Source organism: Actinia tenebrosa, unplaced genomic scaffold (genome assembly GCF_029948245.1).
Source record: "Actinia tenebrosa isolate PJP-AT-01 unplaced genomic scaffold, QUT_ActTen_1.0 PGA_scaffold16__25_contigs__length_10494907, whole genome shotgun sequence".
NCBI lineage: Eukaryota > Metazoa > Cnidaria > Anthozoa > Actiniaria > Actiniidae > Actinia > Actinia tenebrosa.
The window spans coordinates 4,783,651-4,808,169 of record NW_028292576.1 but is presented as its reverse complement, the minus strand read 5'-3'; the positions used below and the strand labels follow the sequence as shown (position 1 = coordinate 4,808,169).

At 45.3% G+C, this 24,519-nt stretch overlaps 1 protein-coding gene and 1 pseudogene across 1 annotated transcript; both read right to left on the bottom strand.

Annotated features, from left to right (window-relative positions):
- LOC148910627 (uncharacterized) overlaps positions 1-24,519 on the bottom strand; it is a 124,898-nt pseudogene that overhangs the window by 56,987 nt on the left and 43,392 nt on the right.
- LOC148910630 (uncharacterized) lies at positions 14,101-16,458 on the bottom strand. Its single transcript, XM_089031373.1, has 2 exons — positions 15,298-16,458; positions 14,101-14,352 (listed from the first exon to the last, which is right to left on the bottom strand). Exons 1-2 carry the CDS (start codon positions 16,456-16,458, stop codon positions 14,101-14,103), a joined length of 1,413 nt encoding a protein of 470 aa, XP_088887499.1.

Here is a 24,519-nt window from a genome sequence, read left to right as displayed (position 1 = left end):
ATAGAACGATCGCTGTTTATATAATAAAGAAGAAAATAACAGAACTAATCATTTTCAGCTGATTTTTGCATAATTAGGAAGAACTTAGTAGGTCTTATTGTTTATCGTTCGTTTATGAGTCATTAAGTGCGTTGTGTTGCATACAATAGTCATCACTGAATACTCGAAGTATTTCTTGAGTTTCATGAGAGTTTGGAAGATTTACGCTTGTTTCATTGCTGAACTTTGGTGTTTGCTTTTAAGGCCCCGTCCACACGTATCCGCAAATTTTTGTATCCGCAAATTTTTTTTTTGCGGATACGAAAATGTTCGCGTCCACACGCATCGTATTCGAATCGTTTTCGAATCGTTTTCACTGTCCACACTTATCCGGAAAATTCATAATCCGCCCTGATTCAAGCTAGTACTTAGTTCCTTTGACGGATAGTTTTTCTTATTGAGCATGCGCAAAATCGTGTTTACGTCATCGTATTCGAACATTTGCGGGTACGAGCGTCCAAACGTTTCCGTATTCGGAGCGTATTCTAAAATTTCCACTCTAGAAGACCGTTTTCGAAAATTTCCGGATACGGATGCAAAAATTTCCGGACACGTGTGGACGCAACCCGTATCCGCAAAAAAAAGTTTGCGTATCCACAAATTTCCTGATACGTGTGGACGGGGCCTAAAAGAATTATGGAAGGTTGTTATCATGAATTTGCTCAACACATTTGATTTCATTGACGGTAGCGTGATATCCTGGAGATCCTATCTGGAATAACGTAGGCATTGCGTTTCTCAAAAATAATTTTTTTAGGTCTTGCTTGCTTGTTTGGTTGGTTGAGTTTTGGAGTTAAAAATTCAAAATCCCCGCGCTCTATAAATTGGATTGGCAAAAAAAAGATCTGCCCAAACTTGCCTAACAATACTCTCCCTGTCGTTTTATGGTAATGATTTAATACACATAATTAAATCCGCCGGACGGACGGAAGGTAGTGACGTCAGCCAAGGCATCAAAAATCAAATAGATAGTTTACCATTTTTTTCTTAAGTATGGCAGTAGCACCGCTATAATAATATAACTTAGCCAGTAGATTTTCTCCTGATTCGATAAATGTTCAATCTACAGAAAATCAATATAAATATAAAGCAAAATATTCAATTTTTATGTAAATTTCACACGCGTCATCGCAGTTATTGCCCGAAACTCCTCAGGCCACCACAAGAGGCCAGATAATGCCAATAAAATGTTATAATGACATTTTTTAATCAAATATTACGTGACCTGGAAGTAAAATTCATTTTATTTTCTCCTTTGATTTCTCCACTGTAGATGGCATTTTATCAACTACTTTCAATTTTCTGTATGTGGAAGAGTGGAGTAGTCCAAGCTGGTAAGAATACAACGACATCAATAATATACAGTAAAATACCAGGCCATTCCCTTCCATGTTATACAAGCAGGTTTCATTTTCCCTTGAGTAATACATTTTATTATTATAACTGTAAATACATATATAGCTTAGTGTAGTGTAGTGAGTGTAGAGTAGTTTAGTCTAGTAAGCTTAATATATTCTTTGATATAGTTTTAATGAATCAATGATCATGATATGATGTAATTTCTCCTGAAGTATTTACCGTTGATAAATAAAAGTTATCTATCTACCCTACCCTACCCTACCCTACCCTACCCTACCCCACCCTACCCCACCCTACCCCACCCTACCCCACCCCACCTTACCCCACCCTACCCCACTCTACCCTACCTCACCCTACCCTACCCCACCCTACCAGAAGCAGGTAGGGGGACTCGCGAAATCCGAATTGCAAGCATCGAATTTCACGGGTATTACCTGCGTTTCAGGCCCCTCTAAATGTATGCGGCCGCATCGGGAAATACCCACCGACGCGCGATAATTCCCTACCTGCTGCTGTGTTAAGGGTCGCAAACGAAGGTTAAAATATTTCCTAGATATAGATGGACGGCATGGCACGCATTCGAAACGAAACTGTACGTAGGCTGCGAACTCGGGTGTTGGATCGTTTGGATGCCGACTTCGCCTTCACGACATTTATGGAAGGAGATACAGATAAAACCATGAATGACGAAAGAGCCGAAAGGATAATCGACTTAATGCCAGAAGGTAACTACCTTTTTGAATTGACGTTCATAAAGTATTTAGATGGTGATTGGGTAATAGAAAGGGGTCGTAATCCTATCCGGGCGTCAGGTAAGCAAAGTTTGTTTGTCTTGAATAAGAACACCAGGCCTGGAGCATTGGTAGGAATAGACATGTTGTTCTATGAAGTAGCTTACCCCGTTACCGTAGTTATCTACGGCGCGTACGAAATCAAGAAGCCCGACGTCAAGAAACTCAAGCCAATGCGACATCCCGGCAACTGCGTTGGGAAGCTGGTAAGGGAGTTCTTTGAGGATTCTTCCCGTGGTGGTAAGCTTACCCCAAAGAGGAGAGAAGCCATCAGGAAGTGGGAAGATGCTACTCATAGGGCCGGAGCAACGATAGACAACATTAAGAAATTAGAAACTGCCCTAGAAAGACGAATACACGTGAAAGACATAACAGACGGGTACATCTACCCAGGAACTCACAAATATGGAGGCAGAGGCGCTCCTATTATTATCTAACAACACAACGGACACGCTTGGCGAGAACTTCGGTTCCCTAAGAAGAAAGAGACTAAGGTCTATGAAACTTCCCCATTGGTAGACTTAATCCACGAGAACTCCGTTTGGCTGATGGATCCCGAAGGAAGCCGGTTTATGACTCAAGATGGTACTCTTTACCGCCCCGAAATCGAACATCTGCGCATCCAGAGCGCCTGCGAAACCCTTGGGGAAGACTTCTCAGACGAGGTCCTTAGCTCCCGCAGCTTAGACTTCTTAGCTGCCAAGAAGAGAAACGGCTGGAAACCTACCCCAAAAGAGTTCAAAGATATCTCCAAAGCGTACGTAGAACACGGTCATGGAGGTCTTTGGAACATGGAATACAACGAAGACGAGTATGTCTCGTTAGATATAAAACATTGTTACCCAGCATCTTTCAAGGGCTTAGGAGATTGTATGGAATATTACGATAGATACGGGCATCCAGACTCTCAATTCTTTCGTGTGTCTTTAGACGGCGGCACCTACGACGCGCCAGCTACAGGATTCGTTAGATTAAAGTCTTGGAAGTTAACTAAAGACTTACATCCCATAATTTACGCTTGGTATGGCAAGCATTTACAGGAGAAAGAATGGATACCCATACCGCTGCTAAAATTCCTTGAAGAGCGCCAACTTCTCACGTATGCTGCGCATGAAGCCATACTTTGCCATAGCGCTTTTACGAAGTGGCTCCCAGAGCACAACCCCACGGCCCGAATTGTCATAGGAAAGTTCACCCAGGGCGCCAAAGAAGGCGAGAAACACATGCAAATGCGTCTAATAACAGACGAAGGTGAGTTACGTTTCCTCATCACGCGTGCCCATGAACAAGGGACAATGGTGTTTGTGGAGAAATGGGATTATTTCGTAGAAGCCGAGCAAAAAGAACGCAAATGGAATGCTTTATGCTACTACCAAGATCATCGACCGCAATATTACCACCTCCGCGCCAGCATGCTTCCCTACGCGCATATCAACCTTCTCGCAATGCTCCTGCGGTTTGACAAAGAAGATATCCCCCGCGTAGCCACGGATTCCTTATACGTAAAGCCTAGCGTGTTGGAAAAGATGAAGGAATTCTACACTGCCAATGAACTCGCAGAAAGTGGTCAATGGCGCGTCAAAGATGAGGAGATAAGGTCTTGGAGGGCACGTGTAGAATATCACGGCGAGTACACCCGTGGTTCCGTAACGCCTACCAAAGAGCCTCTACCTTCAGTTGCCGACCCCATTTCCTACCAACGCTTCTCTTACCTCTACGGTACGGGAGGCAGCGGTAAGACGAGGCGTGTGTTAGAACTCTTTCCTAAGATAAAGGTGCTAACGCCAACGCATCGTTTGGAAAAGGAACTGCAAGAAATGGGTCACGACGCTCAAACGTACCACAGCTTCTTCCGTTGGAATGGCCAAAAATGGGTACCGGAAGCAATCCACGACATTCCTCCGGTGATACTTTGGGATGAAATTTGTACTGAGCCTTTAGAAATCCTTAAAGAGTTCGTGGAATTTCTCCGTGGGAAATGTCAGGTAATATTCGCCGGAGATCCATGCCAGCCTCCTCCAATAGCCGGAGAGATGCCCCACGAATGGTTAAAAGAACTAACCACCAAAGGTGGTTACTGCGAAGAAATTAACACCGACTACCGCAGCAAGGATCAAGTAAGAAGCCTGAAAGCAGAACTGCGGGGTCTTAGCGAAGCCGAGCAATGCAAAACACTGCGCAAACGCGTACGAGCAAAGAAGTACGAGGACTTTCTATACGCCTGGCATCCTAAAGATCTGGTGCTAAGTAGTAAGCGAGCATCACAGTCTCGCATACAGAAAGACTTACTCAAAATACACCAAGAGCGCTTCCCTACACATCCCGTACCCGTTTGTTATAAACCCCACGACACCCGCATGCTGCGCCGCGACGTCTGTGTACCCGGTACCGACATCCAACTGCAGAACGCCGTAACGCACGACAAAGCCTGAGTACCCATAGAAAAGGTGGAAAAAATAACCTCCCACCCAGACTGGCGCTTGGGCTATTGCATGACAGTCCACAGCGCGCAAGGGCTTACCATAAAAGAAACTTTATGGATCATAGACCAGTGGCTGTGTTGGAGCAACCTTATCTACACCGCCGTAAGCCGTGTAGAATATGCCAAACAGCTGAAAAGAGCCTGGGGTCCGCAACTACGTTACGACCGCACCCCTGAGGAGGTAGCCAAAGAGAACATTGCCAAGAAACTCCTTCGCTACAAAAGACACGACGAAGAATAGAGTAAAGATCCCCGCTATGCGGTGATAAGGTTTGACTTATGCGTGGACGACGTCTTTAAGAAAGGGGCGCGGTGTGCCAAATGTAACAAACCTCTACTATGGAGGTTTGACCCAAATGACGATCAGCAGTTCTCCGTGGATCGTATAAATAACAAGCGCGGGCATTGCAGAGGCAACGTAAGGCTGACATGCCTAGAGTGTAATCGGGCGCGTGGAGCAGCACTACTCTGAGTCTTTGGGGACTATGAGCAGCTCTTCCTTGACAAATCCGCGACTTGGGCCATTTAGGTAATACAACACAGGCTGCCCTTCCTTGGTGACGGACTTCGAAATCTCATACGTTTCCAGAGACCAGTTAGGATCCGTGGCTCTCTTACTGCCACCTTCGAGTTCCCCCGGCTGATAGAGGTATCTGACCACTATGTTGCGGGGGAGCTTCTTTTCCTTCAGTCCGACCGCCCTCCAACTTCTGACGTAGGACTTGTGTTCCACGTGTTTCTTTTTTATGGCATCCTTGGGTTTCATTCCCGTAGCCCTGTCCGCCTCGTTGTTTAAAGCCGCGACGACCTGGAGGAGCCTCTGAGTCCATTCCCGGTTGCGTTTGGAGGGATCTTCCAGCTCTTTCCAATACTGGTATCCAAAGAGGCGCTCAGCTAGAGTCTTATTGAATCTTTCAACGATGCTCTGACCCCTGTGGTACTCTGCTTCGGCTCTCCTAATCTTGGTGTCGTGGTCTTTCAGGGTCTTAGTAACCACGTCCATGAACTCCGTCCCCGCATCCACTTGCAGCAGCTTAGGCCATTTCAAGACGCGCTTATAAATCCTACCTAGGGCTTCTGCGACTTCCCCAGAATCCTTGCTGGTTATGGGTTCGGCGTCCTTATATCTGCTTGCGATATCAACTACGGTCAAAGCGTACTTATAGGTCTTTCTTCTCACTTTGTCGTGCGTCAAGAAAAGCAAATCCGCGTGATGAACTTCGTTGGGGGCATTTACGGTAAAGCTGGGTCTGGGAATGTACTTAGGCACGGGAAGATAAATCTGCCAGAGGGTTTGTTTTTTTAACCAGTTCTTAGCCGTTTCTTTTGATACTCTGGCCGCGGTCGCGAGTTTCTTGATAGCCGACGCTCCTCTCCAATAGCCTTAAGGCCCATAGTAAATCCTTTTAAGTTTGTCCTCAGTTCGACCCATTATATGAATAGAATCGCGCTTCGCTTGATTCAAACGAAGGATAAAACAAGATTGATCTTGCGTCCGTTGAAATCCACCGTCTCTCCGTCCACTTTAATGGTGTTGTTTATGCTTTCTACCAAATTAGACAAGTCATAGCTCAAAGAAGTGGGAGTGTATTCTACCAGGTCAAATGGATTACCTTTGGGCAGAAACTTGGACATGAGAGAAGACTTTTTTCCATTGTCGTAGCTATGAACCAAATCGCAATAGACTTCGTAAGAGGATGCGACTTTGCAATTCACAGGAACTGCTGTGTTGGTAATTGCCTTGCCCGAGACACCTAGTAAAGATCCCAATGCATCAGCTTTTCCTAGGGTTACCGAGAAATTGTTAGGAAGATTATGTTTGAAGGTCATTTCGTGTGGTAATCCCGTGGTGAGAGTATAACCGTACTTTGCTAATTCTTTTGCCAGTGTGATTGGTGTGTAATGTCCATCGGGTAGCATTACGCCTTGATAATTGTTAGACCCCGCATGCTCGGTGACCATGCCATTGACTACATTAAACCAAGAATTATACAAAGAGCAACTAACCAGCCGAACCTTATGGGCTTTAATGGGGGGATTCAAATAAGTGGTAAAGTCATTCTTGTCGCTTTCCAAAAAGACGATCATATATATTAGACGCTCATGCTTCGCGTCAAGCAAAGTACGCCAAAGCTACGCCTCCCGGCAGCCCTGCGACTCCTACGAAGACCAACTCATTGTCTTTTTGTTTCTTAGAAGGCTGGTAGTAATTCTTGAACTGAGGCTTTCTCAACCCCGTTAATGCCGCGGGGTGTGTTTGCGCATAAAGTTTAAAGGCGCAGTCTGTGTTTTCAAAGTTCTTATCCGCCTGCATCTTGTCTTGGTAGTTCTTGTCCAACCAATCCCTGTAAGCTTGTCTTTTTTCGTTCCAAGCTGCCACGTCCCTTTGATACTTTTCCAGCGCTAAGTCATGTCTTTTTCTTTCGGCGGCTAATTCTCCGCTTTTGTCGCCCCTGACTAATCTATCCAAATACTGACCACCATAATTAGCTCCAGTGAATGCTAAAGCTGCAATAATTCCACCCGCGACCACGCTAGCCATTTATATTAGACGCAGGCAAAGCTTACGTCGTCGGCAGGTACTTTTCCTTCCGTAGGTAATCCTTTACCATGATAGCCCCGCCCACGGCAGCGGTCATCTTAGCAAAATTAGCGAACCTCTTGCTTGGGTCTTCAGTAAAGTCTTCTTTGAGCACTTTCTTACCTACCCAACCAATACCCGCAACAATGGAAGTAATAATAGATGCTTCTTCAACAGTTTTCAATAACGCGGTTGACATTATGTTACAGAGCGAGAAGGTTATTCCGCTATTCCATCACGGGTATTTTGCTTCTCTTAGGGGGCTCCTGCGCCACGTGCCCGGCCTCCCACTTTACTTTTGACTTCGTAGCCCGCCATTGTAAGTAGAGGCTGCCTGTTGCTATAGCAACTCCCAACGCGCCGATGACGTACCCAGGATTAATAAAGGATTCGCCTTCGTCCTCCACCTTTTCTTCTTTTTTGGCTTTGTTCTTCCTGTTCATCTCAGCGAGCTTCTTGCCGGCAGCGACTTTACCTGGAGATTTAGCCTTGATAATCTTTTGCTCGGGTTCCTCCGCCTTCGATTCAGCTTCACTCATTTATACTAAGGACTTGAAGGACTTGATAAGTATTTAAAGACGACTTGAGAATGACTTAAGCAAGTACTTGTAGCAACCTGGGAATGACTTGAGTAAGTACTTAAGGGTGACTTGACTAAGTACTTATGACAACCTGAGTAGGTACTTGATCAAGTTCCTTGTTGACCTCAGCAAAGACCCTCTCGACTTCCTTGTTCTTCTTAAAGTCCTTCCAAGACACCAGTACCTCCTTCAAGTCAACGTGCTGGGCTACGTGCAAAGCCGCAGAGGCGACTGCCATTAACTTACCGCACTTCAAAGACAACCACCCGCAGGTTATCTTAAGTTCTTGGGCGATGACATAGTCCTCGCTTATGTTTTTCCGCAGTTGCTCCACGTCGTCTATGGGCAGCGCAAGTCCGAGAAGCTTGGTGGCCAGCTTGATAGCGGAGTCTGCTACGGCGTCGGTGGTCTTACTTGCAAGGGCGGCCTCATACCTCTTATGGAACTTTTTAACTTCCTCTTCCGACAACTTGTTAACTTGCTCATGGGTAAGTTCCTTGCCTATCATTTCCTTGCACTTCCCAGAAGACACCAGGATGTTAAGTTGTTCCTTAAGGTTACTTTCATCTAGCTGTGTGGGGACTTCATCTATCAACTGCTCAATCTCCATATACATTAGGAGTTAAAGATCGCAGATCTTTATGGAATACGGAAACCTCAAAGAGAAGATCATTTTTGAATGTTGGTGCGTCTTTAGATGCCGCATGTATTCGTGTAACTGTTCCTTGGATATCTCGCCACCGTAGTCGCTTAAGATGGTTTCCAGGTCAGACTTGCTCGGAGTATAAAATACTACGAGAGATCCTATGTTTTCCCTAAAAGGCTTGGAGACACTGGTAAGCTGCTGCGAGAGCAACCAAACGCTAATATTGTCGTGCCTACAGCTGAAAGCGAGTTTAATGAGCTCCGACCTGCGTCTTTTTACGTCGTCCCCGCAGGCGATGTCATCCAATATAAGGAGGGCTTGCGTATTTTTGGGGAATTGTTTGTGCCAGACTTAAGATGGCTGGATAACTCATTAGAGTCTAAGATATCCACAAAGAAGTCGTCATTTTTTGCGCGTACGCCCGTCCAGGTGCGGTTATTCACGTAGGTGGGGCATAATAGCACGATATAGTCGAAACGGTATCTAAAGGGTCCTAATAGCTGCTCTACCACAAACTGGGTCTTTCCGCAGCCGGTGGGTCCTACTATCAGAGCGTTACAAGGCATGTGATCTGGGTTCATATATTCTAGGAAATCACAGGGATTTCCACTAGATATATATGGAGCCCGTGGAAGCAGTCAAAGCAATGGTTAACGTCGTCAAAAGGAAGTCAGACCTAGAGAGGACGGTCGAAATGCAAAGGGAGGAGATAGACCGGCTGAATGAACGCGTAAAGGCGCTATTTGAGGAAATGCATAGCCTGAAGCAAGGGGAGCGCTTTAGCGCGCTGGTAACGATGGCAATGTGGGCAAAAGAGTCTGTAAAGGATTTCATGCGCTACCCCATTTAAATGAAAAGGAAGGGCATCGCAAGGTGCCCGCTAATTTTTAAGAGGTTGTCGTAGGATGTTAAGATTTGGTTAGGATTTTGTTAAATGCGGTCTGGGATATCCCAAAAGGGGGTGGTAGGATGTTAAGATTTGGTTAGGATTTTGTTAAATGCGGTCTGGGATATCCCAAAAGGGGGTCGTAGAATGTTAATATTTGGTTAGGATTTTGTTAAATATATATATGGACTGTCTCAGATGTAAGAGGGTGTTTAGTACGAAGCAAAGGCTGCAATACCACATTAGGAATGGGGTCTGCGTAAGGAGGTTAATGGATAAGACCTGTAGGGCGTGTAATAAGAAGTTCAGCACCCCTCAAAAGCTACGATACCACACTAAGAATGGGGTTTGTCATAAGACGACTGAATGTAGTTATTGGGGTAAGGTCTTTAGTAGTTACCAACGTCTTCGCACGCATAAGAAAAGGCATGATGGGGCATATAGATACCTTTCGAGAGACTACAGCTTAGATGGGGTGGATTGTTACCAGTGCGGGGATATCATAAGCCGTTGTAAACACAAAGATGACTACCTTAAGAATCGAATAGACTACTTTAATAAGATAAGTAGGGCATTTCCCCGCTTTGATGTCGTTGAGGGCGTTCCATGGACCAACAGGGAATATTGGAGGTCCGAGTGTAACAGGTGTGGATGCATAAGAGAGGAGGAGCTCGTATTTAACTGCCTGACCAAATCTTAACATTTGATATCTTGCTACCCATTTAAAAAAATCCTAACCAAATCTTAACATTTCAGGGCGCTCCTTAGGAGACTCTTGGAGGTGACTTAACAAAATCCTAACCAAATTTTAACATTTCAGGGCGCCTTTTAACGAAGGGCTTGTTCCCTGGTATATATGGACTGTATTACCTGCGAGATATCCAACGACTGCATAATTACCCCTGAGGTCATAGAAGTCGTTAAGGAGCGCGCCAAGCAGGTTAAAAAAAAAGAGTCACCCTCGTCGCAGAGCGAAGGTATGACTGTCTCTACTGCCGCCACACCTACTTAGGCGACGACTTTACCGACCATTGGTGCAGCGCAGACCCTAAGGCGCTACGGACCGTCGCCGACGCACTTAACTACAAAGAGGAGACTGAGTAACCCTCCTTTCTATGTCAAACGCCCACCGCCCGTTCTGCTTACCATGCGAACGCAGATGGGTAAATTCTTCGCCCTGGATTACGTAACGTACGCGGTCGGGCGCCCATAAGGAGTACTCCACGCCCTTCTCGTCTTTGAGGAGCAATCGCATACGACTTAACTCCTCGAAGACGACGTAATTTTTTATCTCATATGCTTTGCCTTCCGTAAGTTCCCTCCAATGCGTTTGAACGATCATATATCCTATGAAATATCCTTAAGTGCGTATCTAAAGTCTCCGTAGACTTGAAGCGCTTGCAACACCATCTGCAGGGGATACGAATTCCCCGCGCGTAGTCGGCGATAGCACGGCAGACAACGTCGTAATCATTGCTGATTAACACCTTATAACCATTTTCTTCGTACCGCTGCAGCAGCAGACGCTGTTCCTCAGATAATACCCCGTTGCCTTTAGGTGTCTTCAGCTCCAAGCAGAAACCACGTTACCTCACGTGCGCATTCAAGATAAGAAGGTCGGGTTGACCTCTTTGGTACCCTTTCTGCCAACACTTTATGCGCCTACCGTCCGAGTCCTGCAGTTCGCCTAGGCCAAGGGTCACGAGCACTTTAGGGTAAAACCTGCGGATGTAATTGACGACTTTCTTATGTAGATCGAATTCGTCTTCTATCTTACAGACCAACTTATTTGCGGTGTTGAACCGACGGTCTATCTCATATTTGCCTGTCTTACGCAGCGCGGGTAGGACTTCCTCAAAGACCCAATCTTGGAACTCTACTGCCCGAGGCAGTGTGGAGCTGAATATCAATTGACACAGACCAGGCTCGGAGATAAACACGGAATGCGGGTGAATAGTAGAAGGGGAACGACTTGGGACCCCTTGCATGTCGACCCATCTTTTCTGGTACTTCTCAGAAACGTGGTCTCTAATGGCCTTTTTGGTGTTCTCATAGCCCAACGCCAACGCCACTTCCTTCGCTTTGAAGTATAGTTTTTCGCCTTGCACCACGCATTGCAGTTTGGTATCTTCGTGTTCGAATACGCGTAACATCGTATATGATACGAATATTTTAATTTTTCTTTCACTTCGTTCACGAAACTAGTAGGCAACGCTTTTCAATTGGTTCATTTCTACGCTCAACTGCGCGTCAGACACCACGAAGATGTAGCAGTTTATCTTATCGCCGTCGCCCGCGGAGGCATTCTTTGTGCGTTTGATCTCCAAAGTAATGCCGTCTTGGGTGTTGACCAGCCGCAGACCCTGACCGTGCATGGTTTCATCGTTGATGGTGCGCATGTCAATCCACAGCGCGTACTTATCCTTAAAGAATTCCTCAAGGCTAATTTGGTCGCCAAACTTGCGCATTGCCTCCCTGTACACGTCTGCAGGCTTTATTCCCTGGGAGTAGACCTTGTTTGGGACCCCGTTTATGTTTACCCCCACGTTTGTAATGTTGGGCTTGTGAAAGGCCTCGGAGTTGCGCTTACCGGCCTGGTAGGGTTTGGCAAACACCAACATCAACCCCGTGAGACTTCTTCGGGGGAGGTTGATGCTTTGGTTGATAACCTCGTCCGTTTTATCCAGGAAGCTAAATGTCTTGTACATCACTACGTGGTCGTAAAGGAATGCCTTACCCGAGCTGTATTCCATGCCGGCGCTACGGGCCAGCTCTTCGCTGTACACGGTCTCGTACTGCAGCTCTAAGTTAGTGATAGAATAGGGATCAACAGCCCCGCTAACTGCGCTGTCCATGCCTCCAATGACGTTCGTAGTGCCCGCCACGGTTACTTCAAACTGTAACTCGAATAACTGTCTGGGGTAATACACACCATGGTTCGTAATCACTTCGAAATCCAAAGGGATAACGTACTTGCTACCATAGGCGGTCTTTACCCTCGTTGCGTCTGCTACTGCGGTTGCTCCGCTGGAGTCCGTAGGCGCCGGGTTGGTATCGCTGCGAAGCTTACGAAGGATAACGCTTCCAATTCCCTGCTCTATCTTTTGTGCACGGTCGAAGGCTGTTAGCCACAGATCCTTATACGTGGTGTACAAATCGTACCTGTTCAAGTCCAAAAGGGATTCCCCGGCGAACTTGATTCTCATCTTAGAAACGAGGTTCCTACCCACGTTATTGACGGTATAGCGCTTGTCCTTGGTGCTGGGCTGCACCGCTAGGTCAAACCTTAGAGTCAAGGTGCCAGAAACCAATACTAGGTTATCCGTTAGGCGGGGCACGCCTACGTACAAGGTTTCGCCAGGCTTTGCGCTGGATGGCGTGAATGTGACCCGGTGAAAGGTGCGTTCTGCCTTTAGTCTGCCAACCTGCTTAGGTAATACGTTGGGGTTTAACTTTAAGCTTATCATATATAATGGAGGTAGACGAAACTACTGACTTTGACCCCACCACTGAGGAAGTTAAAGAAGACATAAACGACGGTGACGAAGAACCGCTGCTTCCCGCCCCCGACGATTCCCTAAGTAGTAGAATTGCAAAGGCACTAAGACATCCCCGAGTACGTGAGTACGTATTTCCGCGCGAGCACATAGAGCTAGAGGACTTAGGCACCGTAAACTCGGCCATGCAGCGGCTAAAAGATACGTATTAAAACTTTGACTCAGATGAAGTAAGGCTTACCGAGCGTGGCGGCAGAGTCCTCATAAGCGTCCAAGACCTGAGATTTCCTGACAAAAAACGCTGTACGAAACCACAATCCCTTTTCGACGAAAATGGTGAAATTAGGGGTGACGTGGCGAGATTAAAAGGCTTTCAAGTGGCTACCAGGAGCGACTTAGAAAGGTTGGAAGCCCTGAATAAAAGGGTCGCGCTAGAAAGACACGTCAAGGAGCTGCAAGAAACGTTGGAAGAAAGGGAGGCAGAATACATGAGACAAAACCAACTACTCCTTGATGCTCAAAAAAGAGAAATCAATGATAAAAATCAGCGAACGATAGAAATGAGAGAACAAAAAGACAATGCCCTACGCGATAGAGACCAAGCCCAAAAGGCCTTTGAGCTTGCCCTACGAGACCTGGACATGAGCAAGGAAGAAGCCAAGAACTTGCATGTCACCATAGCCGGCTCTTTGGAGGAACGGCGGCAGTTGGTTGCCGAAATCAACACCAAGGAAGAGCAAATCCGGCAGAGAGATCAAGCCATTGAAGACCTGGAGGGGCAAATAAAGCGGCAACAGGAAATAATCAATGACCAGAATCGCTCCGAAGAGGAAAGGGAGGCAGCCCAAAAGGAATCAGAAACCCTTCAGGTACGCCTTGCGGAATTACAGGCGCAAAAGGACAACCTGGAAAATGAGCTGGGACTTACCACCAAGGAAAAGGTAAAAAGAGCCCTTTTGAAGTATGGTATTCCCCTTGCATTCGCGGTCGCTATTTCAAGGGTAGTAGGGGTAATCCTTAGCGCGCTTAAGGCTACGGGCGCAGGCGTAAAGAAATTAGGCAATGGGTTGACGGACTTGGGGAAAAAAATGGCAGCCGGCTTGCCTGGCCTGCTTGGTAGCGTTATTGGCCTGGCACTTAGGGCCGGCGGAGAACTGTTGAAGTTCGTGGGGAATAACATTTGGATCTTGGTTGTCGCTATTGGAGTGGTACTCCTGAAGAAGATGAAGAGGTAACTCCTATCCGACAGGCGCCGCCTTCTTAGATGGTATCTTGTCCTTCTCATTGGGTGCTTTGGGTATTCTCGGCTGGGGATAAGTAAATATGGTATTAGCCCCGGGCTGATAATTTGGTGCTAAAGGTAAGACGCTCATGGTGCTAATGGCCTTATGACACCAAGCAGCGTCTACAGCCGTTTCAAACTTACCATTTATTCGGAGGTTGCCGGGGTTGGCGCCAGAGTTGGCGGCATCGCTGGGGCGAACTTGAAGCTTTGCATATTGACAATTAGCTATCATATGAAAAGTCATGGGCGTTAGATCTTCTCCGCTAACTGGATTGGGTTCCGACGAAAAATGGACTGAATGCCTATTACCTTTTGTCCTATAAGGCGGCAATGGGGTATTGGTCTCGTCTAGGATCCTAAAGCCGGCATTACAACTCCACCCCGTGTTAATGCTAATAGTACATATTATTATTCCTAAACCCCCAACCTTCACCCACAATCCGGTGTGGTACCAATTATCGTTTTCGTACTTTCTCTCCTCTAAGTCATAAAGAAACCAATATTCCTTTATGTGTGGGTTCATATATTACAGGGAATAAGTCCCCTTCGTTAGAAGGGGCAGCAAACATAGTTTGCTTCTAGAGGCTAAGCACCGTAAGAGTGCTAATGGTGGCATGATTATATGGCCGATCTCTTCGATTTTCTATGCTATTTATGCAAACGCTCCCGGTGTCATCTACGCGCATTTGCAGCTTCACTTTCCCATGGCAGTCGGCAACTAGGTGAAAAGTCCAAACGGAAAGATTCTCGGCGCTATTCGTTGGCGGTTCTACTGAGAAATGCACGGGCTCTCTGTTGTTTGTCTTCGCGCGCATGGGCTGTAATATTCCATTGTCGTCGCAGAAACGAAATCCTATGTTTGCATTACTAACGGCTCCCAAAGAAATACTGCATAAGATTAGCTTCTTCCCCGAGTAGTTCAGATCTACGGACATCCCGGTAACGTCGACCCCAGCTGCTTGGGTGTATTTTTTCTCGCCTGTGTAAGTCGTATAGACACAATCCACTCCAGCTACGTAGGGGTTGTTCATCGCCATATATAATAGCTCAGACCAATGCTTGCGGCTGTTAAGCCGGCTTTTAATAAGTTATGGTCATATTCCTCAGGTATGGTCGGTAACGCGGGAATATGCTTTGATGGTTTCTTGACCGCTGGCTTTTCTGTGTGTTCCTTCTTTGGTTTCTCTACGAAGTGAGGAATGCCCTTGGTAGTATCAAAGTTCACGTCATTCACCCCAAACTTCATGTCCTTAGTAGCTCGCTGCAGCTTGTTGTTATAACCCACGACGGAATTAGTGTTGATAACCAAATTACTTGGCATTAACCAACAACCAGGACTCAAGGCGTAATCTAACCGCACTTTAGATTGCTGTACCGCTAATTGATATCTCTGCACCGACTTGGATATGTCATTTTCTATTATTGCGGACTCAAATAAAGTTAGGAATTCCTGTTGCGTTTCCTGTGAAGCACCTTGGGCACCAATCATTGGACTGCGGGTATTTACCTGCGCTCCTAAGACGCAGTAAACAAATGCTTCTATGCTGCTATTTATGCGAACCAAACCTGCCTTTGTCAATCCTTTACCTTTCTGAGGTATGAACCAATTATACTGGCTTCTATCCTTATGGGTGGATGTGTAGTATGCCGTAAGAGAATCATCGTGGGGGCTGGTGTAATGAAAGTTAAATTCATCCGAACTCTCAGATCGACCCTTAAACCTAAAGTCGGGGTTCGCTACGTTAAACTCCCTACATAATTTAATGAAGGCACTCTTATTATATCTGGTGCCGGTCCAAACAAAGCTATTAGTCCATGGCAGTACGGCTTGAAGCTCGCTTAAAACTCTCCTAATCGTAAACAAGACATGAAACCTCAAAATAGAACCGGTTTGGGTATCGGGTTTAATTAAGTCATAGCCAATACCGCAGCCACTTGTCGCACACCACACGGCAAAGTTTAATTGCTGGGACCAATATTTCATATTTGGTCTTTCGGCCCATTTGGCGTAATCACTCACTTTTTCCACGGCTGGTGGTGTTAGTTGAAAAACGTCGTTCGTTTTGGCTATGAAAAACTTCGATGGTGTCACGAAGATCTTAAATGGGAGCTTCTTAATGTCTTGCGGTTTATCGGTGAGCTCCACGGCCGGAATAGGAAAGGTACTGGTACCAATTATTAATTCCTTTGGCCAAGCGGGCTTAACGGGTGTTGGTTTAGGCGCAACATGTGTGGGTTCATGTCGTGGATGCTTCGGCTGATCTTCTATCTTGTTGGTCAACGTGGGTTTCAAATCCGCATTGCTGTACATCCTGGAGCCGTTAAAGTTAATCCCATCGGGTCTACGCTCGAACTTACTAGCGTCTGCATGCGGAAACATCTTCCTAAATGCTCTCCAATTCCAGTAATCCCGGTTGTCATGATGTGGCTGCTTCTCAATATCATTCCCAAAAGCGTCGTACATTAGTATATATAATGGATGTTATACCATCAGCACCTCCACTTTATCCTGATCTACCCAAGGAGGGTCCTAACAAACTAAACGCTGAAAACTGTCGTCTGAATAAAGCAAACTTAATCCTGGCTTACTTGGAAGGGCAGGCAAAACACTATGAAAAAGTTAGGAAGAAATACGTCAGAGCCCGGAATACGCTACATAAGATTGCGATAACTTCAGGATCCATATCCGTTGTGTTAACGGGCTCCGGCGTTGCTACTTCGCTTACTGGACCGGGAATAATTGTTGGAGTTCCTTTGGCCGGCGTTGGGGCAGCCTGTGGTATTATTTCGGCTGTTGCCACGGGCATTATGAAACAGTTGTCAAGCAAAATATCAAAACACGACACGACAATAGCTCTGTCAAGGACTAAAGTAAATACTATTACCGACCTTGTCTCAAAGTCTTTGCGTGACAGAAAGATAGACGACGTAGAATTCTCGCTTATTCTGGCAGAAGAGGAAAAGTACGAGAAATTAAAGTCGGACATAAGGAATAAAAAAACAATCGTAAAAGATCTTTCCGAGGAATCTCGCAAAAAGATCTACCAAGAAGCGAAAGAAGAGCTTCAAAGAAAGCTTCCTCAGTAAACATCTGCTTTGAAAAAAGCAAGACAGGATTTCATTTGCATATTGAACGCCGGCTGTCTGGTTCATATGCAGATTAAATATAATATTTTTCACATAGATAAGCGTCCAGATGTGTCTGGCGTTCGCTTGTGATCGTGGACTTTGGAGCTGGGGAGGCCTAAAGTCCCGAGTTCAAGCCTCGATGTAGACGCATTTGGACCGGTTGCTGTGAGTGAAAAAAAAGCCTCCCCCACTCACAGCAACCGTGGGGGGAGGGGTGGAAAAGAAAAGATAGAAAGTGCGATTCAACCCCGCGATGGGGGGTTTCGCGAGGAAAAGTTGGAAAAGTCAGGGGGTGTCTTGGGACGCCGTCCGGAGTTCACCCCCTGTGGGGTCGTAAGAAAGATATATGCAAAAAACCCCACTGGGGATAGGTTGGTGTTCTGCGCGATGCCTTCCCCAGTGGGGTTTCTGGCAACGCCAGTTTTGCATTTTTATTTTCTCGGAATCCATCCTAACAGGGGATGGTTGGGGTCTATTTTGTAAAATATTTCGTAAATTACGTCAGGATAATAAGGAATATTCTTATCCAGCCGACAAAACATCCACTCGGCTTTTGTCATATCAGAAACCTCAGGAATAGACTTACCGGTAATTTCAGACAAAAGATAGGGAATAGCTTTGTAATATATCCCTAGTTTTAATTTTTTCAATGTCTTCCGTAGACTTTGCGGGGTTGGCTCTTCTAAGTGGTCTATGATTTTCTTCTTTACTTCGTTATCTAAATATACCGGGTGTAAACCTTGGATGTGACTCATCCTGTCCCTAAAGTATTTAATTCTCTTATAAGGTGTCTTCTTACGACCTCCATTGGCGTAATACTGCTCTTTGGTAGCATTTGGTACGGCATTACGAATATTCTTACCACACTCGTAACACTGTGCTGACGTGTCGTCTTCTATTTGCATTTTCTTACCACAACAAATATACTTATTTGGTTTAGTGGGTTTAAACTTGGGTTTCAAGCACTTTACACACAAGTCGTAAATAAACTCTTTACATTCGTGCATCGTATATAAGACAAATATGTTAACAAAGCAGCAATAAGGAAATCACCGCGCAACATGACGGAACACGTGTCATTCCCGCGGGGGACAGATAGCACTTGGGCAGGGTAATACCCGGCGCTCCCGGTAGGCTCTCCGCGAGTCCCCCTTACTGCTGCTCTACCCTACCTTACCCCACCCTACCCTACCCTACCCCACCCTACCCTACCCTACCCTACCCTACCCTACCCTACCCTACCATACCCTACCCTACACTAACCCTAACCCTAACCCTAACCCTAACCCTAACCCTAACCCTAACCCTAACCCTAACCCTAACCCTAACCCTAACCCTAACCCTAACCCTAACCCTAACCCTAACCCTAACCCTAACCCTAACCCTAACCCTAACCCTAACCCTAACCCTCAACCCTAATTCTAACCCTAAACCCTTAACATAACCAAAACCATGTTATAATTAATTTCCAGGAAATCTTGCCCTTCAGCAGCCATCTGAGTTATCATCTGTTTACAAGAACGCAAGGCTCCCTACATATGCCGTTGATGGCTCTCCTAACGGCGGACCTTCTGCAACTCTTTGCGCTATCTCTGCCCAAGATAATCCATACTGGATTGTTGATTTGGGAAAAACTTTCATTGTCGACAAAGTGTTCATTATTGGACGATCTGACTGTTGCTTAACAAGAAGGTTTGGCAGTGAAATTAGAGTAGGTAAGAAAGCGCAAAAAAATGTTTAGCTATTCATGATTTATACGTTGTGTTTGGGGTGGGGGGCTTAGTGGATATTGAAGGAAGCCACCAATTCTTTTAGTCAAAATTTAGGGGGCGATCAAAAAATGGTGGCCAGCTTTATATTCTACAATTCTGAGGGGGCACAAATAAATATTACTTTTGTAAAGGGTGCTATCAAAACGTTGTTACTTTAAAACTAAAAGACCCGCATCACCACCCGACCCAACTAATATATAATACACTGTCATGCCTGAGCGATGGCGAACGTGTTTTTACGGCTCTCTGTTTTATCGCTTTTTCAGTCTGTTATTATTTTTTAACTTCAACTTATCGACTATATCTACTCTACAACGACACGGGACTATCCATGGAGGATATTATTGGACAAGTGGAGTCTATTACGCGAATGTACAGCCATCGCCTGTTCAGATTAGTGTTCTGGCGTGTCGGGTCGGATTCCATTGCACCAAACTGTCGCTTACGAAATGGACAAAACGCGGACAGACATCGCTAACTGTAGCTGGACATGATCCTCCGTTGAATATAACAGTCTTCATGGATATTTCATTGAATCCTGGGCCGGTTCTGTCTACAAACTTTCAAAATGGAAGCAGTTCGATTCAAGCCGGTTATAATTTGAATAACCCCAAACCGGCTAAAACAATACTTTCATTCATTCGTGATTGGCCTTCATTGTCACACCCCATCACTTCATTAGTTACGATGCGGGCTCACAATAACTTTGCTCGTAGAATCGCAGCTGTGGAATGTCGCACTTTAATTGAAGTGCTTATTGTGGAACTCTCGATATTCTACGAGCTGTACGAATTCAATTAAATTCTGCAATATTAATACAAGATCAATTAAGAGGGCCACCAGTTTATTAGTTATTTTGTAACTATTCCGTGCTACCCTCTTTAAATATAGAGTTTAATATTATTATCAAGAGTAAATCTGCGGATTTTGTTTGTTATGTTAAATCGTGTGCTGCGGATATTTTTGCCATTACTGAGACTTGGTTAAATAACAAGGACTGTGCGCACAGAGCTGAGGTGATCCCACCCTGATATAAGCTGTATGATCATCCAAGAACGGGACGTACTGGTGGCGGACTGCACTGATGTGTCGTGATAATATAACAGCTACTAAGGTTGCGGTTGGCGAGAAACGATCTTTTGAGTTCTCTGAGTGTATTATTCTTGGACAGGGTTCCCGCAAGATTCGTATTGTTATTGTGTATCGTCTGCAATATTCTCCCAATCATCCTGTGACTACTGGTTTATTCTTTGAGGAGTTTTCTGATTATCTTGAGTCTATAATCCTCCCATCTGAGCCCTTCCTAATAACTGTCGACTTCAACATTCATGTCAACGTCGTTGGGGACCCGCACAGATTGAAACTCCTCGAGTTATTGGAGACAATGGGTTTACAACAGCATGTTATAACACCAACTCATGAGTCTGGTAACACATTGGACCTAATCATAACACGACAATGCGATGACTTGGAGCAGCAGTAAGGGGGACTCGCGGAATCCGAATCACTAAGCATCGAATTTCACGGGTATTACCTGCGTTTCAGGCCCCTCTAAATGTATTCGTCGGCAGCGGGTATTACCCACGCGATGATTCCCTTACTGCTGCTGTGTTTGCGAAATCTATGATATATATATGCATGAATGTAAAGAGTTTGCTTATGACTTCTGTATAAAGTGTCTGAAACCCAAGTTTGTACCTACTAAACCAAATAAGTATATTTGTTGTGGTAAAAAAAATGCAAATAGAAGATTACACGTCAGCACAGTGTTACGAGTGTGGTAAGAATATTCGTAATGCCGTACCAAATGCTACCAAAGAGCAGTATTACGCCAATGGAGGTCGTAAGAAAACACCTTATAAGAGAATTAAATACTTTAGGGACTGGATGAGTCATATTCAAGGTTATCGGCCGGTATATTTAGATAACGAAGTAAAGAAGAAAATCATAGACCACTTAGAAGAGCCAACCCCGCAAAGTCTACGGAAGACATTGAAAAAATTAAAGCTAGGGAAATATTACAAAGCTATTCCCTATCTTTTGTCTGAAATTACCGGTAAGTCTATTCCTGAGGTTTCTGATATGACAAAAGCCGAGTGGATGTTTTGTCGCCTGGATAAGGATATTCCTTATTACCCTGACGTAATCTACGAAATATTTTACAAAATAGACCCCAACCACCCCCTGTTAGGATGGATTCCAAGAAGATAAAAATGCAAAACTGGCGTTGCCAGAAACCTCACTGGGGAACGCATCGCACAGAACACCAAGCTATCCCCAGTGGGGTTTTTTACATTTTGAGCTTACGAGGCTTATTTCATCCCGCGCCAGAGGCCCTCTAGTACACACATATATTTTTCTTGAATTGCATTTTTTATCTTTTTTTTACGGTTGCTGTAAGTGGGGGAGGCTTTTTTTTTCACTCACAGCAACCGGTCCAAATGTGTCTGCAGCGAGGCTTGAACTCGGGACTCTGGGCCTCCCCAGATCCAAAGTCCACGATCACAAGCGAACGCCAGACACACAGGACGCTTACGTATGTGAAAATTATTATATTTATGTCTTACACTCTAATTTGCATATTTTCTAGACTGTCGTTCAATATGTAAATAGAATCCTGTCACGCTCTTTTCAAAGCAGATGTTTACTGAGCGAGTTTTCTTTGAAGCTCTTCTTTGGCTTCTTGGTAGATCTTTTTGCGAGATTCCTCGGAAAGATCTTTTACGATTGTTTTTTTATTCCTTATGTCCGACTTTAATTTCTCGTACTTTTCCTCTTCGGCCAGAATAAGCGAGAATTCTACGTCGTCTATCTTTCTGTCACGCAAAGCCTTTGAGACAAGATCGGTAATGGTATTTACTTTAGCCCTTGACAGAGCTATTGTCGTGTCGTGTTTTGATATTTTGCTTGACAACTGTTTCATAATGCCCGTAGCAACAGCCGAAATGATACCACAGGCTGCCCCAACGCCGGCCAAAGGAACTCCAACAATTATTCCCGGTCCAGTAAGCGAAGTAGCAACGCCAGAGCCCGTTAACATAACAGATATGGATCCTGAAGTTATCGCAATCCTATGTAGCGTATTCCGGGCTCTGACGTATTTCTTTCTAACTTTTTCATAGTGTTTTGCCTGCCCTTCCAAGTAAGCCAGGATTAAGTTCGCTTTATTCAGACGACAGTTTTCAGCGTTTAGTTGGTTAGGTTCCTTAGGGAGTTCAGGATAAAGTGGAGGTGCTGATGGTATAACATCCATTATATATACTAATGTACGACGCTTTTGGGAATGATATTGAGGAGCAGCCACATCATGACAACCGGGATTACTGGAATTGGAGAGCATTTAGGAAGATGTTTCCGCATGCAGATCCCACTAAGTTCGAAAGAAGACCAGATGGGATTTACTTCAACGGCGAAAGAATGTACAGTAATGCGGACTTGGAGCCAAAGGCGACCGCCGAGCATCCTAAGATTCAAAATAGGAAGACGGTAGAAAAGGAGGCAAACTTCCCAAAGAATCTAGTAGTGACCACCCAGAATTACCCATTTTACGACAACAAAGATGCGGAAGACTTTGCTAAGATGGTTACCTCCTTAGAAATCCCCGTGGGTCCTACAACCTTCAAGACAAAAGTCAGAGACATCTTTCGAGAAACTGCCATGAAACATACCTCAGGGAAAGAATCCAGAGAATGGTTATCAGGTCCCAACATGCGGTATTGGCCGCAGCAGTTAAACTTTGCTGTCTGGGCTGCTACTAAAGGATGTGGCATAGCCGCGGATATGTTCCATATTCCTTTCCTAAGATTCCACGTTGCTTTTACTATTCGTAGGATATTGTTTGAGTTAGGAGTGCCGCTTCCTGGTGACACTGTCTTTAACCCAAAGGATAACAAATATGACAAAGTCGCATGGGAGCAATTAAGGAATGAGTTTAAGCTTACCAACCCTGATTTTCGCAACAAAGAGGGTGCCGCCCATGGTTTAGGAAAGACTTACACCTATGCTCCGTATGTTGGTGCCAGCATAGAAACGCCGGGCATGGGATATCCTAGCTCCTACGAATTTTCAGACTTAGGAGGCAGCGGAACGAAGGGAAATCTAATCTACTTTATTCAAAGCAAAGAGAAGTATCCTTGGGCGCCTTTCTTTGACGCAAAAGGCATTGGCCTAAAGAATTTAGCAAGGATTAATCGAAGCATCGAAGCCTTTGTTTACTGCATTCTAGGAGCACAGGTTAGCACTCGCAGCCCCATCGTAGATGCCAGTGGTGCGTCGCAGGAAACACAACAAGTATTCCTTGTCCTCTTCGAAAGCGCTGTTATCGAGAATGATATTTCTAAGTCAGTTCAAAGATATCAACTTGCGGTGCAGCAATCTAAAGTGCGGCTAGATTATGCCTTGAGTCCTGGTTGTTGGTTAATGGCAAGTAATTTGGTTATTAACGCCAATTCCGTCGTGGGTTATAACAACAAGCTGCAGCAAGCTACTAAGGATATGAAGTTTGGGATGAATGACGTGAACTCTGACACTCTTAGGAACATTCCCCATTTCGTGGAGAAGCCAAAGAAGGAGCACGTAGAGAATCCTGCAGGGAAACCAAAGAACGTAATCAAGAAGAAGGTCCTGCCTACGATACCTGAGGAATATGACCATAACTTACTAAAAGCCGGCTTGGCTACCGCAAGCATTGGTCTGAGCTATTATATATGGCGATGAACAACCCCTACGTAGCTGGAGTGGATTGTGTCTATACGACTTACACAGGTGAGAAAAAATACAACCAGGCGTCTTGGGTTGATGTCACAGGAATGGCCGTGGATTTGAACTACTCAGGAAAGAAGCTGATAATATGCAGCATTTGCATTGGCACGAGCAGCCATGCCAACGTGGGCTTTAGGTTCCTGGATGACAATGGCATACTGCAGCCTATGCGTACGAAGACAAACAACAGGGAGCCTACGCATTTCTCCGTAGAGCCGCCAACGAATAGCTCCGAGAATCACTCCGTTTGGACTTTCCACATGGTCGCCGATTGCCACGGGAAGGTAAAGCTGCAAATACGCGTAGACGATACGGGAAAGGTTACGGTAAATAGCATAGAAAATCAAAGGGATACTATTTATAACCACAAGAGTATTAGCACTCTTACGGTGGTTAGTCTCTAGAAGGTAACTTTGTTGCCTGGGATATATGAATAACCCACACACAAAAGAGGACTGGTTTCTTCATTATTTGGAGGATGGGGGGTATGGAAAGGGTGACAGTTGGCGCGACACTGGGTTGTGGGTGAAGGTCGGGGGTTTGGGATTGATTATGTGCACCATTACCATTAGCGGGTGGAATAACTGCAATGCCGGGTTTAGGATCGTTGACGAGACCAACACCCCATCATTGCCTTACAGGAAAAAGACAAATAACAGGGCTCCGGCTCATTTCACGTTTGAGCTCACGCCCGCAAGCGCGGAGAACCT

What these genes read in the sequence shown, in the direction of transcription:
- LOC148910630 (XM_089031373.1), bottom strand. Translation starts at nt 16,458, where the DNA reads ATGTACAGCAATGCGGATTTGAAACCCACGTTGACCAACAAGATAGAA. An exon ending in AACACACAGAAAAGCCAGCG is followed by an intron (nt 14,353 to 15,297) that starts GTCAAGAAACCA and finishes CAATATGCAAAG; the next exon opens with CTTCAAGTTCGCCCCAGCGA.